This window comes from Morone saxatilis, unplaced genomic scaffold (assembly GCF_004916995.1).
Source record: "Morone saxatilis isolate NCDOM2014 unplaced genomic scaffold, NCSU_SB_2.0 Contig0, whole genome shotgun sequence".
NCBI classification, from domain to species: domain Eukaryota; kingdom Metazoa; phylum Chordata; class Actinopteri; family Moronidae; genus Morone; species Morone saxatilis.
In genome coordinates this window covers 10,566,871-10,586,623 of record NW_023339650.1, presented here as the reverse complement: position 1 = coordinate 10,586,623, position 19,753 = coordinate 10,566,871, and the positions used below count along the sequence as shown (strand labels likewise).

At 42.0% G+C, this 19,753-nt stretch overlaps 1 protein-coding gene across 1 annotated transcript in view; it reads right to left on the bottom strand.

Moving 5' to 3' along the window:
* stau2 (staufen double-stranded RNA binding protein 2) overlaps window positions 1-19,753 on the bottom strand; it is a gene marked incomplete at its 3' end in the record, with an annotated part of 79,450 nt that overhangs the window by 43,707 nt on the left and 15,990 nt on the right. Inside the window, 5 exon segments of the mRNA XM_035652551.1 lie at window positions 1,813-1,941; window positions 4,816-4,953; window positions 5,225-5,437; window positions 12,123-12,230; window positions 17,011-17,170. Coding sequence (XP_035508444.1) covers window positions 1,813-1,941; window positions 4,816-4,953; window positions 5,225-5,437; window positions 12,123-12,230; window positions 17,011-17,170 — 748 coding nt within the window.

Below are 19,753 nucleotides of genomic sequence, written 5' to 3'. Positions count from 1 at the left end.
AAAGTCTCTTCACACTTATGCACAGATTGCCCACAATCCCACGGTGGGAATGTAGTGAAACAGAGCTCCCAACAGAAATGGGAGGCAGAGAAAGGCGGGGGGGACAGAAAGAAAGACAACTCCTCCAGAAGCAGACTACAGAAGCCCGGCAACACACCGTTTAATCATTACATTAAGCTCGGAAGAAGTAGGGTGTCCAACTAATACTCCGAGAGGTGTTTTCAAGCCAATGCACAGCCATGTACCAGCCCCTAACTCCATTCTGTCTAAATATTCTGCCTTGAGTGTAACCAGAAAGGTCTCACCTCTTGCCAGGAATTAGCTTAAACAGTGAGACTGCTTATTTCCAGTGCAGCAGACTCTCATTAATCTGAAACCTTAGACATCAAAACATAGTAGTTTATAGGGCTAACAAATAAAACAGGCAATGATGCGAACAGTAATTTGATAACTTGTTCGCGATGTTTGACATTTCCCTTGTCGACACATGCAACGAGAGCATTTTCAGCGTGCACTTCAACATGTGCTGAAACGTATAACTGAATAAAGTCAGACCTTGACTGTTTTGTATGAGGAAGAAGGCAAAACGAAATATAGATTGCAAACTGGGTGGTGGTGTTGTTGGAGAAAACTAGTCAACTTCACAGTCACATTGTGAGAAGAGCAATGTGTCATCCTTTAGCTATATGGTATGGTTGTCTGAAGCAGCACATATCTAACTAATGAGCTGTCTGGGGAGCGATGAATATTCTATAAAGAGGCTGGTTATGTAACATCACGTCTATCAGAATCTGCTCCCTTGAGCTTAAAAACCAATGAGGTGAATGAAGATGATGGAGATCAATGGCTGCTTGCAAAACACGTTCGGTTCAGAGGAGCTGAACAGGTTGCGTAACGGGTCAGAAGCACTGGATCTCATGATGAATGCTAGAATCGACTGAGTATCTGTATTCAGTATAGTTCTGAGCAGTGCTGCACAGATGAGATAGTGTGTAGAGAAGATAGGTGCGGTGCAGATAATTGCTTTATGGAATCCTTCAGTATGCAGCTACACAGGTACCCTGCTGCTAACGTGGCTGGAATACCAACTGCAAGATGTCCTATATTCTCCAAGTGTGTGGGTGTGTTTCTGCATTTATAGAAAATGCACTTTTACAGAGACATCTGTGAGTGACCTACTTACGGTATGTTCATTGTATAATGTGTGGTGCGCATCAACTGTGTGAATGTTTCACATTTATACATTTTTACCACCTTAATGTAAGAGTGTAAATCTCATTTGTGAAATATAATCCATATCCAGGATCCACAAATTACATAAATGTTAAATGATCATAAACATTAAGGCTACAACTAATGGTTATTTTCATTACTGATGAATCAGCCAGTTATTTCCTTGATTTATTTGGGGTATTTAGGGAACATCTTTTTTGTCTGACCAACAGTACAAAAACAGTACAAAAAGATATTCAATTTAATTACTTTTCTCTGTTTTTATACCATTAATTAATTAAATTAATATATGAAATATATGAAAGTGTCTGATCGTATATATTTGTCCTTTCATGTAACTAACTGTATGGTGATGCCTATCACCCTGGGCAGGTTGGATGGTTAACCACACCTGCCATAATAAAGCTTATCAGCAAGGTATCCATTTCTAAACACTGTGACCTGACGAAGATTCGAAACGCATCGAAACACTGTCTATTTAAACCGGTTTGTGGTTTTGAGTAAACATGCTGACTTCAAGTGGCGTTGCACCTACGTGTTGTAACTACGCACACAAGAGAAGTAAAGTGGGGTGCGTACCTCGGTGGGGTTCTGAGGGACTGTGGAGGCCTTGTATCCCAGCTGCAGGAGCATCGCCTCGGCCGCGTTCCGCTTGGCCACCTTCTTGTTGGGTCCTGTTCCCGTGGCAACCTCGTTATTCACCTTCACCTGCATTGTGCACGGATGCAAACACACGCACACACATGCACACACACACACGAGATGAAGACATCCAGAATTATATCATCATCTGATTAACAACTGAATATTATGTCTGTGCAGAAACAACCAGGGATGACGAATGAATCGCTGAAACCAGTACTAAATTAAAGCACTTTTTCTCATGACTTTGTTCACTTTCGGCCGAGAGCACTTTGGTCCCAGTCAGCCGTGCAATTTACATCGCACAGGAAAAAAAAAAGAAGCCTCCAAGTGAAGTGTTTGTTTTTCACTGATCCCAAAACATTAAATCTGTCTACACAGAATGTAAGCAGATATTTCCAAGAGAATATCAGACGTCGTTATGTTATGCAAACAGACAATTACACTCTACAAATAACATTCTGGGAGCCAAAGCCTGTGAACGGCGAGGCCTCCATGCACTTACTCAAAGCAGCCTGACATGCTCACTAAGTGCTCGTCTGAATGCATCAAATAGGCTCCATCGTGCAATGAGAAAGGAAAGCCTCAATAAATTACAGAATTGCAGAAATAAACACAATCGCCCCTTTTATAAAAAAAACTGTATAAGAAGATTGCGATCTTCTTATACATTTTTTTATCACTCAGGAGGCATTTTGACACTTGGTGGAGGCTTTTTCTGTAACTAGCGATGGGTTCCGAAAAAAAGTGAAAACAGAGACTCATTTGAGCCCTGCTGCTTACCGAGGGAAACAATGTGGAAATTTTAGAAGAGTGAGTGGACTGCACAAAAGGAACACACACACACACAACACACTCCACCGACACCTCACGAGGGCCTAATGTGTGTCAATCAAAGGGCATGGAGAATAGGTTTGAGGCTGAATTACTGCCTGATGCTAAGAGAAGCTCTGTTCTTCTTATGAAAGAAGAGGATTACGGAAAGAGAGACAAAGAGCGAGAGTTTGACTGAGAGAGACGGACACAGAAAGACGAGGAGGAAGAGTAAGACAAAGAGCAATGCAGTTCAAAGTGTTGTGCGTAAATTAACATGTACTACGCCGGCTTCGCTAGTTGTTTGTCTCATACATGAAACGGACTGCTGACTGGGGTTGTAAGATACATACATATTGGAGTAACAACAACCAAAAAAAGACTAACTAAATCTTCATTTTTCCTCTTAAAATTTAAATTGTGCAACTGTCCTTCCCTTTCCATTTTTTCATATTTTGCCATCTCTGCTGACAAAGACTATAAAATGCTTTATCAATAACTTTGTGATGCTGACATATTCATTATAACATAACTACTTTACATACACAACGTAACCTGATTACTGTGAGTGGCTGAGTTTCAGTGAAAGAGTAACATGATTCACAATAAGCCAGTTTCTAAAGAAGCCGGACTTGGCTCACTAAAGCATGAATTAATTCCAATTAAACAGGAAATTTGAAGTTCACATTTTTATTTATTGGATTTTTGCATGAATGAAAGTACATTGTTTTTTCATATTTTCTTAATTTTGTAATAACTGAATTATTAGCAAATGCTCATTGTGAGTGTACTTAAAAAAAAAAAAAAAAAATGGCAGTATCAGGTAATAAGCTTTAACTTAAGATAAAATATAGCCAGGCAATGGCAGTGTCTCATTAAAAACTAGGCAGGTCTAATCTAAGGCAGACCAAGAGTAATGCTGGTGCCAAAATCTTAACCACGATGAACTAATTGACAGATTTTCATGACTTGTTTTCCTGTTGACTAGCAACGATGTGGCTTTTTTATGCAAGACCTCAAACACTTAAAGGAACTCTGAAAATGTTTAGTGTTGTATCTGATGAGATTCCTTCTCCATACAAAGTCCCCGCTCTATTTACTGGATTAGTGATAAACAGAAAATTGCACATAACTTAGTTAAGGGTTAAAGGTCGTTCCTGCAGCAAGACCAAGACATTTTATTTTGTTAATGAATACCGATTCCTTACCACACAGGCCACATTCTAATATCTTTCTGTAGTACAGAAGTCAGTCTGTGTGCTTTCTGTAATAGCAACAACAGCCTGAAATAGTTTGATAGTATAAAGCAGTTGGCTGTTCCACCGAGGAAAAACAGGGCTGTAAAGATGGATGTTCATTTATCCTGAGCTTTATATGCATGCTATAAAAATAATGAACATTAAAACAGAACCTTTTAAGAGAGAACAGACAGAGCAGGTTGAGAGGGTGAGTTTCTGAGCAGATGCATAAACATGTTCTTAAGCCTAAATGACCTCAGGCCTTGTTCTACAACATGGAGTATGTTGGCTGTGTGCAGGATTGGACTTGGACAACCAACCTAACTGACACAGGAAAACCAAAACACGCCTGTTCTAGCATAAAGAGGTTATATAATGCTGCTGCTGGTTGCCTATGGCGAGACAGAGAAGGTTTCTTCTTGTTTAGCCAATGGGCAGTGCATCCACTTAAGGAGCACTTTGCCAAGCATATTCCTCCTCCACCAAATCATACGCTTATTCTTTGATTCATCCATCACGGCGTATAACCACTGGAGGCATTTCAACAGTGATTGTGTGTTAGGATCTGAGAGGTGCGAAAACACTGCTGACCTACACTCAATTCTTTGCTTGAAAGCATCCATTGCAGCAACAGTCAGACAGACAGAGCACCTCTGGCGTTGCTCTGCTAATGTGCTGCTCATACTGTGTATCCACAGTGTTCCAGTAAAATTCAGCATGTGATAGTTAAGCTCCTTTTCCACCTGTGAATACATGACCCTCAGCCATTGCATTAGCTTACACTTATAAAACCCCTTGAAGGGAAACTGGTTTCTTCTAGCGTACATGTAATTAGAAATGTGACAATGGGGAGAAAATGAAGAGAATATGAAACAAAACTATTGTTCACCTGCATGATGAACTCCCGGCGCCGGGGCATCCCCCTTTCAGAGAGCAGCATGTACTCTGGTTCCTTCTCCTTCTTGGCCTGCTGGATCTGGGCCAGACGGCTGATCGGGTTCATGCCCTGGCCATAGTCTGGTCCCGTCTGGGAGGTAAAGAGGTGACACGCGACGATCAATTCAAATTATCACACTCATGTATTGTATTGTCAGCAGTCTACTGAGCTCAATCAATAGTGCAGTAGGTGTGTATGTGTATTCTCTGGTAATATACAACAGTATTGTATGTAAGTCAAGAGAAATAAGTCATTAAAAAAGTGTATCAAACAACTTTTCTGCATAATAAAGACTGAAATCACAGCACGTCTGTGTGCCCAGACCGCAGGTCCTCCAGATCCAGACCCCGGGCTGCGCTACCTTGAGGATGGTCTTGGTACGTTTCTTGTAGTGCGTCTTGGGTTTCTCCACAGCGGGGATGAAGGGCAGCTTCTTCAGATCCTGCAGGATGGACAGAGCGGCACGCTTCTTGGACAACTTCTTGCTGTTGCCCTCGCCCTCAGCAGAAAACTCTCCCACGGTGACGCGGGTCAGGAAGCTTTTCATGTGCGGGGGGCCGCTCTCCTTCAACACCTGGGGGTGGATGGGTTTGGAAATTAGGAACATTTGGACGGAAAAGTTTGTCTTGTACCAGGGTTGTTACACGGAAAACAGGCAGATTTTGAGGTACAAGTAGAAAAGACAGAAAAAAAACTGAATCAATGTGTGTGTTTTTCTCGTGCATGAGCAAGCGTATGTGTGAGGGAGTGTGTAGCACGCTCTGCAAGCAGCTACACCAGGTGGTCCAACACATCTGTTCTCGATGGTCACAGTACTACCCACCCATGTGTGTGTGTGTTATTCATATACAAAACACACACAGACGTACAAACACACATATGAGGAGGAACATATTCCTAGATGACAGTCTCTAGTGTTGAGGGCTCAGTTTCCTTCCTCTAGCCTCTGGTCACCTGGGAGACCTAAAACAAACACCGGCTGGCGTTAGGTCATGCTTCTGCAATCACGTCTACTTCCTGTGAAGTCCGAGAACAGTGCGAGTGTGTGTATGTGTGTGTGTAGCAGGTGGGGTTCTCCCCAACCTTATTTAGGAAAACACACTGGAGGAAGAATTAGGTTTCACACACTTACTGAGTCCAACAGTACATTTACGGCTAATGTGGACGCGTTTTTTGATTCATAGCTCACCGACTTTCCCCCTCGCTCTCCCTCTAACTGTAACTGTCGTCTGTAAATGTTTCTTTGGACTTTCTCAAAAGGCCCCCACCCCTCTCTCCCTCTCTCTTTTATTTGCGCTCAATTTGTGGTGCAGACAGCACAAATTGTAGCAATCAGATGCAATCTAGAAACAGTTAATTTGAACCCAGTGACCGATAAAACAGATTAAACTGATAAGCGGAACCTTAAGCATTCCTTAAATACTTCACACATCAACACAGACTAATACCAGACCTTGAGGAGAACAAAGGATAATGTGTGCATACCCTTCCTTTCCTACTACATACTGTAACCCAGACAAACTTGTGTTTTTAATTCAGTTAAAAAACTAAGATGACAATGAAAGTCTGGTGCATGAAAACCAAACAAAGAAAGGTGAAGCTGAATCAATCATTAAATGTTCAGAAATGGATAAAACAAACATAAATAAAAAATATATTTATGCCCATAACTTCTATAATTGCAATGTCACTATTTACTGTGAAATTGCAAGTCACTTTTATTACATAAAGGCAAAAAAAGGTTATATTTAGGTTTCTTCACTCTAAATTACATATTTCTGCTCAAATGACTGCAGAACACTCTTGTTAACATGGCTACCACTGGCCCCGTGTTCGCTGTCAATGTACCTGTCAGCATTCCAGCACAATGACTTTAAGTATATATGAGGATGGGTGTTGTAAGGAAGCCTTGGAGCTGTCCAAGCTAACAGCCAAACTCGCTCCCACCCAGGGGATCTGCTCTGGTCTTGCTCATCTCCAGAAAAAGGAAATGTAACATGGCAGCTTCTTGTACAACATTCAGTGGAACTAGATTCATCCACATTTCTGAACTTGGTGATGACACTGCACATCGCCAGCCACTGGTCGGCTGAGATTATGTAACTTGGAGAAAATAAATTTGAGCTATTAACAGAACGTAGATGTAATTTGTGTGTCGAATGCTGTTGTCGTGGATGATGGGATGTGTAGGAAAAGGCAGTGTCCTGGCTGTCCTCAATTCTGTACTGTGCTGTTCCTCTCTCTCCATGTCCATCATTGGCTCTTCCAAACATGTGTAACTATTCAGCTAATGTGGTTGAGCAAGATGGTAAGCTGACCAAGAAATGAACATATTTGCATCCTGGTGGGTGACCACGACGTTCCCGGTTTGATTCCGACCATGAAACTCTGTTACACGACATTATTTGTTTGTCAGGCAACGAGCGGAGACTCAGCTGGTTCCAGCCAAGAAATTGTCCGACACATAACTCCCTGTAAAATAACAAATTGTTGATTTTAAACTTTGGTTTAGGGACGGATTTAACAAACAACATATAACGTGTTAATTAGTGAGCTTTAGGGTTGATCGAAGGAATTTTGTTACCTTTAGACCGAGTCAGGGTAGCTTTTACCCTGATTTTCAGTCTTCGTGCTAAGCTAAGCTAACCCAGCTTCTGCTGACGTTCGAGTGGCATCAGGCTTCTCCTTTAATTTTTAGCAAGAAAGCAAACTTTCTCAAAATGTCAAACTGTTCCTTTAAAAATATCAAGAGCAGAGGTTGTGCTGTGGACCACATTCAAGTATTTTAAGATCACAGTCTAACAACTGTATTTTATAAAGTGAAAAAGTATTTTATTAATAACACACCAAAATCCTTTACAGAAACAAATGTTCAAGCATGCTTGTTACCGAGTCAGTGCTCTTTGGTTTTTGGCTTTCTAAGTTGTCTGTTTCCTTTCCGCGTATCCAAAACACTCTGGGGAACTTGCAAAATACAGCAGAATAAGCGATGTGATGAAATATTGCACTGATAAAATTCACTTGTACTGTCTCAAATGAACACATGCAGTCTCTGACAGGAAGCACAAAATTCCAACGTGGCCTGTATACGTAAAGGGTACAGTCAACAAAAAGTATGGAACAAAGTGTGTATCTGTGCACACATGTCACACACTCTTGGCCCGGGATGGCGGCAGACGAGCTGCAGTCAGTCTCCTGGCAGACGACACAGGATCTGCGCCACACCGATGGGATTTCAGCACTTCCATTCATTTACACGCACGCCCACACACACATACATGCAAACAAACACACAAACACACCTGTCTACCACCTAATGACAAGGATCAGGTTGTACACAGGAAACACTTGGTAATTCAATGTTTTTTTCCCCCCAATCCCCTTCTCCTCTTGTCTCCTCATCTCTTCTTTTCTCTAACATGGGAGGCCTTCTCTTCGGCTTCTCATAGAGACATTAATACCCTGCGCAGTCGGAGGATCGGTGCATGCGAGACCTCAGGTACTCTGGAAGAGGAGGCTATGGGAGCAGGGTAGGACAATGGTGGGGACTGGTAGAGGGAAGAAAGGCTCTTTTGTGACGAGTGGTGGATGGACAAGCCCCGAGGGAAGCTGCTTCTTGTAAGATGGGTGGTTCTTGGCTCGGACCCTCATCTCTTGTGTCCTCCTTGGAAAGGGAGCCTCTGATCCAACACACAAGCTGTGATTTATAGATTGGTTCCTCTTTGATGCTGACATCTGTTTGATATTGCCTGACGGGGGGATTAAATGAGCCAACTGGCTCTCAGGGTGGCGGCGACCCTCATCGTTGCAGAGGGATGGGAAAGCAGACACTCGCGAGCAGTGACTCACGGGTAATTTCATGCCACAGTGAGGGCAGGGATGAGATGATGTGAAAACATGGCTGCTGTGAAAGGCGTTCACATGAGAGATGACCATTACGGTTTTGTGTAGGGTGCGTAACTATGAATATGTAACTGTGCGTGCATTTGTGCGAGTTTGACTGTTACTGGGGGTGTGGGAGTGTTCCATTTCTTCTCAGTGCATCAAAGAAGACACGGTAAAAGGACATATGACATGGCAGGGTAAGAGATGAGGCCAAACTTAGTCTAATGAGTTATAATGTAATGGACCCAATGGGCAAGAAGAGACCCATAGAGACATGTGTAACTCACACTTGGTCTCTAGCCACAGTGTAGTGGCAGTATGAGAGCATATTGCATGCAACACACTGATTGAGGATGAAAGTGAATCTGCTGGAGAGCCATCAGGGCTATGAGGGGGAGAGAAAGGTATGACATGCCAGGAGAGGGAGAGGATTATTGCCTCAACGCAGCCTGGCCTTCGGACAGTTTAGTTTGACATGGCACAGGGAAACAAATGCGGTGTGACTGATATGCAGAGGTGGAGAACAAAACTGATCAGTTTTTGGGTGTAGAAATGCAGTCACTGACAGGAAGCACAAATGAAAAGGCAGCACTTAGGGAAAGAGTCACTCTTTACTTTAAAAAGGACCTGTGTGTAGGATTTAGGGGCATCTAGCGGTGTAGTTGCAAGTTAATGTAGTGAATATTACATTCCATTTCTGCCAAAAGACCCTCCTAAATGTCAAACACTGGACTTTTAAATCATAGTCTATTTATACCACAGAAAGGGCCGAACAAACCAAACTTAACACACAATTAGCAACTTTGCAAAGAACTGGCAAAGAATATTAGCTGTACACAAATGGTAAAATAAAGTGATTTACTGCTCATCAGATGGCAGTAATGAACAGCCAGTCTCCAGACTGACAGCACGCAGAAGAGAGAATTGTTGAAGGAATGTGGCTGTGTTCTGCTTTTAAAAAACCGCCGCTGTCAGCTTCCACTCTAGAAGGACTGAAAATGAAAGTGCCATAATTGCTGACAGTGACGCAGACATGACAGATAATGAAATTACATCAATCCAGATTTAGCTGGCTGAAATTATTAATAGCAGTTCCAGGAAGGATAGCCATGTCATGCTCCGATGAGCAAATGCGTTTTTCGAACAAAGAAGGGGAGGATTGGAGCGCTTTCCAGATCACTTTTTCCAACGTTGTGTAAACTCTTATTAGCAAGCAAAGTCAACAGACTGAGAAGAGTCTCCCCTCCCTTCCTTCCATCCTTGTCTCAATTTCCTCTCACCCAAATCCATATCTATCCCCCTAGCCTCAACACGCAGCCGCCCTCTGTGTGATTTTTGGGAGTGATGGTAAGAGAGGTGGAAGGCAGGGATTCTGTGGAGGAAGGGAGGGGGCACACAGAGTAAACTGAGCCTCCCTTGTTTTTGGCACCTTGCAGAGTGCAGTAGAAGAGGAGGGGGGCGATCAGGGAGTGAATATTGGATGAGTCAGCTGAGATATGGTGAAAGCCAAGGAGAACGGACCCAGCAGGTCACGTAAGGACACACTAAACTTCTACATGGATTTAGAAAAAGGTTGGGGGGGCAGGGATGGATGGATAAGCAGTGGTAAGATTCCCTGTAAGATCCACAGGAATCCTGCAAGGCAAAACTAAAATATTGAGCAAGGCGGTTAACCCTCATCTTATCCAGAACAGGCCAGTGGCCAACAGTGGAAGAATGCAGCAGCACTGGGCAGCTCCCAGCTGATTTTACCGAGGTTGCCAACCCTCCGCTGCAAAAATCTTTTCACAGAGGAAGCCGTCAATAAAAATATGTTCTCACCAAACAGAAACAAACACAGCAACAAACTAACCGATGCAGAGGTGGCTTTAGTATTCATTTCCTCCAATGGTCACTACATGCTGGGTGTAAAACTGCATAAGAATGTACTGACGTGAAAAGGAAAATCCCAAAGAATCTACAAAGCACTGGGGTTTCAATATCAATATCACACACTCACACAAACACACACACGCACTCTTCAGGATTTGCTGCAGCTGCATCTCCACGGAATTGATGACTGCTTTTTCTTCTCAAGTTTTAAGAAGTGTATACACAAAGCAAAGGACATCAAATGATGCCAATGAACCCACATATTTTTCATAAAAGATGAAACAATGTCAGGGTTTGCAAGGCTTGGCTCAGCAGATGACAGTGATTGAAATATCGGTCAGGTCCTGGTGTGTGACAAATAACACATGTGAGAGAGCACAAGCAGCATTGCAGGTTAAGTACTGAATTTGGTTTGAAAATCTCCAGCTGCAAACGCTTTTCATGTGCATGTAATGCACTGAGATTAAGATCATTTGTTGCTTGATTCTGAGCAGCTGGACTTGTATTTTAATGTCAATAGCTCTGTATTGATTGTCTCAATGACTCCCATCAGAAGTTGTCTGCCCTTAAATAACATCCTGTGGTTGGAAGCCATAATGGATCACACTGCTAGAACATATGAAATGTCAAGAGGCAGATTTAACTGTGCAGGACAGTAAACGGGGCAAATTAAGGAACAGGACTGCTCGTATTGTAATGTGGGGACAGGGAATACATGTTTTGGCTTTGTGTATGCAAGCACTCACTGTTCAGGCCCACAAAATTACATTTTGAATCCTTGTCCAGATTCCAAGGCTCTGCATTTTTTATGTTATGTAGCACTGAAACCATAGAAAGGTGTAAGACCTCTCTTCCCAAAGAAAGATTTATTGGAGAGTGCATTACATAGTACAGGTATACCCAATAATCTAGTAACTTAAAGGGGATTTCAAAAAGTGCATAAATAAATGTTTTATCAAACTTTGCAGCTAGAAAAAAAAAAAAACATAATTTAAGGAGGAATGTTGATTTATAAAGAATATCTAATTGATGAAGGAATGACTATAAGACCATTTCATTTTGTTTTGTGGGACTGGAAACATGGCTGACTACTACAGGAAAACAAATTCGTACCTTATCAGCTGAGTCACCGCCAAAACCAATGACCAATGAAACAATGAACCCATAGTGACGTCCTACATCAGCACAGAAACACTTTGAACTTAACACCATTAGAATGTCCACATGCCTAAAAAGGCTGTGATCCATCTAAAAATTCCTGTACGCAGATTCTTCTGACTCTCTGTACAATAAGTGACCTCACTGATGGGAAAATTAAGCAAAACTGGGTAAACACACATCCTTGCGCAGTTACAATAATTTCATGACTACTCAAACATCTATGTGGCCTTATCCTCACTTCATTACTTACAGGAGGAACATGGCTTATAATTCACAGAAGTAATAATGCCATCACGTGGCCATTTTTCTACAGGTGTTCAAACTCTCATATTTTCCCTCACCTCAAAGTTGACAGATAAGTTCCTCTTGAGGGCAATTTCGTAGACCAGGCTGATCTCTGATTTGCTGGCATCACTGCCTTCCTCAGTCTCACCTTTTTCCTCTGGGCTCTGCAAAAAAAGGGGGAAAAAAAAAATAATCAGGGGTCAAAATGGTAAATGGGTACATCCTCGTTGTTACCTCTCAACCTAGTGCCACTTTTAGGTTTTCAAATGGTCTATTGTTCTGTAACGATGCAACTCGTGATGCAATTTGCTCTGGCAGGCAGGTCAGGTCATCCTTCCATTCAAACTGAATTCCACCCATCCTGGATCTGATTGGACCAATCACAGCCTTTTATTTAATATGTAGCGGGTTTTGTATGATGATTGGCCGAAGAGCGACGCCGGTCCAAATTTGAAAAGTCACATGTCAAATGTTTCGCTACTCTGATAAATTGTAGGCCCATCCAATTGCGTCCAATCTCCAGGTCCGTCCATGGCGACACATAGGCTCACAAAACTGTCAAACAAGGCAGTGAATCATGATTCTGTTACTGCCTATTTCTCACCATAAAAAATGTTTTCACAAACACATTTTAATTAGTATACTGTTCAGCTGAATTTTGAGAAAGTACTTTATGTGACAAGACCACCATTTTTTCCCTGCTTGAAAACAGATGGAGTGGATTAGACCACAAATAAACGTGGACACCGTTCAACCAACTAAACATCAGGTAACATTTTGTCTGCGGAAATAGTTACATTAAAAGATATACTCGACTGAAAAAGCATCCCTAAAGCATGGCTAAAAAGGGACTGAGGTGCAAGATCTTCTTCCCAATAACATCCTGGGTCAAAGCAATAATGAATCCCACAAGAAGTAAAAACAGAAATGAAAATCATATTTAGTCGTAGAGAACACAAAGTGCTTGGGGCCTGCTATAATGTTCCTACACATGCAGATATTTTTGTTAATAAGTTGGGCCAAAACTAAGATTTTATTTTCTTTTAGAGGACTTACTTGATCAAATGCAAATGTCTGAGTACTTAAAATTTCAAAAGGAAGTATTACGGTCAAAAAATACCAAACTGTGACCCAAAAGCTGTGGCACACATCAAACCAAGAATTACACGCCTACAGGGTGGATTTCGGCCAAGCCGTTGCAACGAGAAGCCTGTCTGTTTTCTGGCTATGATCCTTATCTGATATGGGATTGAGAACTCGGTATTCCAGGACATGACTGGTGGTCCTCTGTCTGTACAGGAAGGTCTCTTGAAGGGGTGGTCCATTAAATCTGAGATTTTTTGTACATTGAGTCTCTTGTTGTGGATAGTCAAATTATTATTTGTGAAAATCAAGAACTGTCTCTCCCTGTAAGAAGAAACTGGGGAACAAGGGCTCAAATCAGAAAAATGAATAAGGAAAAGGTCAGTGGGAAAGCACCGGCAGGTTTCATTGGGATAACCTTTTTTTTTGATCCAGACATAAGAACATTTTTCTCAGTCCTCAAAATTTGCCGCCCATGAATCTATGAAGTAATTCTGGACTTTATACCAGATGACTCAGGTTTGAGCCTTCGGTCAGTTTAATGGTTTTTAAATTATTAGTTGTTGAAACAGACTAAATCTTTTTAAATTGATTACTATTCATCTCTGAATAGAATTAGCTATCAGCCCCCTCTACTAATAAAGAAACCTATTTCACAGCATAGAGATAATTTCATCTGCCATACAATAAGGGGTTTTTGGTGCCAATTGTCTATGGGAATGCAGAGTGCTGTCTCGATCTTTATCTTCGCATGTCCAGCTCTTTGTCTGATTAAGTCTGAATGGCTGCGGTCTTTCCCTTTGGGCTTCTTCCCTTCTTCTGCCTCATTGTGCGACCTGATACGACGGATGATTCATACTGAGAGATCTCTTGGATTTCACAGGAAACGCTGTCACGTGGTGCGAAGCACCTACCGCACTGGGCGAAAGACCTCACATTGGCGAGAGGTGCGCGTGTACGCACTGTACGGTTATTGTGTGTGCTGAGACGTACATTTTCCGTCTCCAGAATTATATGTCAACATGAGAGAAGTGAGCCAGTCCAAAGTGCCTCGTCCATTCTTGTTTCATGAACTGTTTTCATTACAATATGGGTATTCGTGGTTTTCATGGTTACATTTCCCTCTGCCACTATTCGTGATGTGTGTGATTAATAGTGTGAATCCCCTCTCAAGGCTGCATTAACATGCTGTGGGGAGCCAGTGTCCGCATGTATCTGTGGGAGTGTATTAGCGCGCAAACTGGAATGACGAAGCAGATAAGCAACCTTCCTGTGACAAAGACAAATAGAGAGCTAAATCTGACTTCGTTGCGGCTTCTACTTATAGATCTACCGGACGGAGAGTCCTGGGAAAAGTGTAAGCAAGAGAAGAACCCATATAGTGCTCTGAGACATCAAGTCTCACCCTAAAGGAGCTGCTTTGAATGAACAGTGACTGTGGGCGAACAGAAGGCTTCACATTCACATCTATGCTCATGGGCAATTGATTTCGTAATAGGGCTAAAGGATTCTAGATCAAAAGGATGGGAAGAAGGGGCTCCCACTGGACAGAACAACATAAAAACCTTATTATGAAGTTAAGTTAAATATATCCTCCTTCAAACTAACCATGTCATGACAATGCAACCCTTCTTCCTAGGAACTGATGCAGACTTCCCCTCATAAATACCCACTCAACCCACTGATTGTGAGGTAAACAACCAGCACTTTTCAAGACAGGAATTGTACTTGTTTAACATCGGATATCTTCATTTTATTATCACCACCAGCATCGAAACTACCTGCCAGGGATTTATGAGTTAGTCAGCAGTTTCATTTTATAATTTTTATTGGCCGAAGCCCTGTAAAGTTGGAGGTGTTTTTTGTGTTCCCTAGGGTTACATATTGTTGCTCTACCGGTGTATAAACAACAACACAATTAGAGCATCACTAATATTTCTCTGCGGTCTTCCTCAAAATAAAGGTTTGACAGCCCATGGTAACAAGGAACACTTTCAGCCTGAGGGCGTCCACACATTTACACATCTAAGAGCGCACACACTCACGCAGAGACAGAATGACAGACATATAGTGTAGACACAATGTGCCTCAATTTGTAAAGCAAGACTCAGAAGCAGCAGCAAACAAAGAGCACATTTATGGAGGCCGACGCCACAAGACAGCGAGTCAGGCAAGTGAGAGGAGCCAAAGCGTTTTGAATAACCATCAGTGATGCCAGGCGGTGAGGATATGGGTAATTTGATTTCCGGTGGGAGATGCTAACAACAGTTAACAGCTATGCCTGAGGGGAAACTCTGGAAAGGTAGTGACATTGGGAGGAGGAAATACACTCCTGCCAGGTGCAAACTAAACTATAGGGACTGCTTGGCTTAAGTTATACATTAGAGTAATTAGAGCTGTGGTGGATTTGGATTCAATCTGATGAAAAGCCTGTTATGCATTCAACGTTGCATCTGCAGAACAACACTGCGTAACACTTTTAAGAGAGTCTGTCTGGGGAGGGCATGAACAAATCAGCAGCGCAAATCCATTGACTTTTCATTAAGGGAAGAGTTTTTAAGTAGGAGGGGGTTGAGTAGAGAGTCATCTGGCGTGAAAGCAGCCACAAGGTGACAAATGTGCTAAAGAGATGGGGTGACAATGACTGGAGGACAATTTGAGTGGAGAGTGGAGCGACCTTTTATAATCGGAATGAATGACAGAATATCAGGCTGGAAAGGAAACAGCTTTGTGGAAGGGACTAGAGGTTTCATAAGGTTGAAATATGTGCAGACAGCAGCACAACTACTCAGGTATAGTCAGATATAACCATTTCAGTTTTCATATGATTGTGGTGTCATGATGATGTCAACATATTAGCTACACTGCAGAGCTAAAACAAAAAGTCGATCAACCTACATGTTTGTTACCTTGTAACTGGCAGTGGCTGACCCAGTGTTAGTGGTAGTAAAACATACTGTGATATCTGCTATGGTGTTACAGTGTGTTCACATGGTCACATTGTTATTTGCAGTAAATAGTGGAAGGAAGTTCCAAAACAAAACACTGCACACACCACATTTACTGTCAAAATGTTCACTATGCTAGTGCAAACCCTCGCACTCTGTACTAACAAGTCACAGGTTTCTTCGCCAATTTTTTTTACGTACCAAGTCTACATTGCCCGGGGTGCTTTTGAATCTCAGATTTTAGGGCAGTGCACAGACATCATCTCTATCTAGTGTTTGGTTTGTGTGCTTCGGGCTACTGTAGAAACATAGCAGTTCATCATGTGGGACTCCTTAGAAGAGAACCCACTCCCTCCGTAGATAAGAACAGCTCATTCTAAGGTAACGAAAAAACAATTCTTATTTTCAGGTGATTATACACTGATGAAAACATACCTATGGACATTATATTCCATTTCTGCCAATAGATCCTCTTAAATAATACACAATGGACCTTTAAGCAGGTCATTAGGAGTAATAAATTATTTAGATATAATTACTAATGCAGTGTGTGTGTTGCTCCAGTGCACTTAGAGCAACACACATTAATAAAACTATATATATTTTGTTTATTAAATTAATTAAAAAAACATGTAAAGTGCATTGCAGTAGTGCCAAAATAGGCTAATACAATACAGGGCAGAGGTAAACAATAATGGTTGTGTCCAGACAAATGGCAATCTTTTACTTTCATTAGTCTAAAATGGTCAGTCAGACAGGAGTCCATTTAATCTTTTATAGTAATGGAAATGTACTGAAGATAGCAGCAAGGGTTCTTCTCAGAGGGGAAGTCAGCAAGTCCTTGTCTAACAGCTTTTGGCACGCACTGTTAGTGTAACCCTTTGTGTGTTTATAAGTGTTTGTGTGTGTTTACCTGTGGTGGCCGCTCGGGGATGGGTTCATTGCGCAGGGCTTGCAGGGCCTTCATGGCAGCGCTGTGTCTGGCTGCTTGGCGGGTGCGTCCTTCACCAATAAACTCATGACTCCCCACAGACAGCTGCACATAGAAAATCTTAGGAACAGGATAATGGTACCTGGAATTAACAAAACAGAAAGAAGAGGGAAAAATGTATTATAAAAACTCCTAGCTGGGTATATATACCAAACAGTATATATATATATATATTTTCAAAATAAAATATATGGGATACATATATGAAAAGCAAGGGAAGGCAGAGGCTCAGGCTTTATGGGCCAAGTTATCAATTCACACCGTTTACACTGTTCCCAAATTAAAAGGCCCACCACTTCATCAGGGTCAATTACTACACAATAGCCTGCTGGCCAACCACTTGACTAATGTCTCGCTATTGAATCTCAGCTTAGGGATGCCAAACAAAGCACAGGGACATATATATCCTCTCCTCTTTCTTCTGGCCCCGAACATAGATTTTGCTCTCTTTCTTTGGGGCCTGACAGAGCGGGACTGAGCTGTCACCGAGCAGATTTAGAGGTCTGCGAGTCTGTGTGTGAGATACCCCCTCCTGGGTCAGGAGGGGAAGGGCTGAGAATGTCTGCCGGGCCAAGGACAAGGAAAGAGAAATAGTGGGAAAGCTAACAAGAGAAGAGAGTAATCCAAACTTTTTAATATCCGTCTCCCCGTGCTCTTTTTTCTCTGCCAGTATGCACTTATATTCATAAGAGCACAGAGCCAGCTTATTATGTGGTAGACACAAAATTATATTTATGGAACTGTGCCTTGACTAGAGCCAAAAATGTATTCAGTATTTTCATGTTTGGTCAAGGCATTTGGGCTTTTAATGAGAGAAAATCAATAGTTAGTGAATGTGGTGGAGTTTATTTCACTACACGCTGAAGAAAATTAAAACAAGCTTTACAGAAAAGCAGCTATCCCTTTTCTCTGTGTATACGTATCTGTTCATTTTCAGCAATACCAAAACATCCTACTTGGCACTGCAGCAGCTGTGAGATTCAATACTTAATAGGAATTTGGGGAACCTAAGAAGCGCAAAAAGGCTAAGAAGCTTGATTATGTGGGACAGGAAAACCGGTGTGCGCTGGAAACTCTCACCGTTTCTTTCACAACCGCACACATGCACATCATTAAACGAGGAGATCTCAAGTTGTAGCGCCATGTTCAACCCAACAAACCCTTTTTGATTTGTTTGAAAAACTACAAACACTCACTTGTATAGACTGTAATGTATTTAATGACTGAGATCAAATGCTACAAGTCATTCATTCTCGTGTGTCTCTTAAAGTACAAAAAGACGAGACATACTCCATGTTTACCAATTTAGCGTGTTAGCATGCCAACATTTGCTTATTAGCACTTAACACAAAGTACAGCTGAAATGTCATTTAGTTTATACGGACATGCCTGTTCCAAATATATTGGCAATCGGTCCAACATCTCAAACCACAAATGTAAACCTAAAGGGGCCACCAGAGGAAAAGTCAGCGAATCTCCAAAGACACCATGAATGGCTGCACAAATAAATAACACAATAGTTGTTAAGATATTTCAGTCTGGACCACAGGGGTTGATTGACAGACGCTGTTACAAACACTGCTCACGTGGATTAAAAGTAAAGGTTGAGCGTTCCACAACATGCTTCACAGTAAATATGTTTTTAAATGAAGATATTGCTAGAGCGTCACTGTGAAGCTGCCTCTGTCTCGGAAGAGTATTGACAATGCTGGCAAGGTCTGCTAATGTTACCAAAAAAATGACAGTATAATTAAGATCTTTTATGACTTAGATCTTATTTTGCTGGTTTTGGCCATCAGTCCTGTTGGCAATAATAACAATATACTGTACTGTATTTAATGGCTGAGATCTGTAAATGGGCTGAAGACACTGCTCAGACGGGGCAAGAAACATAAGTAGTCATACAGATTTTAAACAAACCCCAGCGTTTTATTGAAAGAGAAAACAAAGACAGCAGTATACTACTATTAGCCAAACCAGCCAGACTGACTGTAATTTTAAATACTTACTTTATTAAGATAATGACTGAATTGTAGGATTGTTTACAACATGTCTGATTGATTGCTGTAGCCATCCTCCCATGTTCCCTGATCTCAGCGGTTGCAGTGTTATCATGACTTTCATAATTTATAGAAACTAAGGCCAAAACTATGAACATAAGGCCCAAGTTGTAAACTGGAATCAACTTTTAACTTGACTGAGTTCTCCAGAAGCTGACGTGTGGTTTTTCCACAAATTTACCAGAAATACTGACTCTTCCCTCTTACAAGATAACGGTTCAATTTCTTCTCCTCCCTTCGTTTCCTCTCTCCTCATGTGTTTCCTCAATCTCCTGCTCAGCAGGCCTAACAATGAGTCAGCGTTTTACTCCCAGAATTCCAGCAGGTCTTTCTCCAGCCCACAGCCCTACTCTCATCCGTCTGCTCTCAGCTCCTCCTGGCCACGGGAGCCTTGCCTGGGCGGGGGCCTGCCTGGCCCTCGCACGTCAAGTGTGGCCCCAGGGTCTCAGAGGACATGCCAAGTGCAACATGGGCTCCGGCCAACAGCGCTAAGCTGAGATGGGAGCAGCTGGGGCTGGAGCACTGAGTACAGGTGCAGAGAGGAGGAAAGAGAGAGGGATAAGAAAGAGAGGGGAGTGAGACTGAAGGGGAGAGAGAGAGAGAGA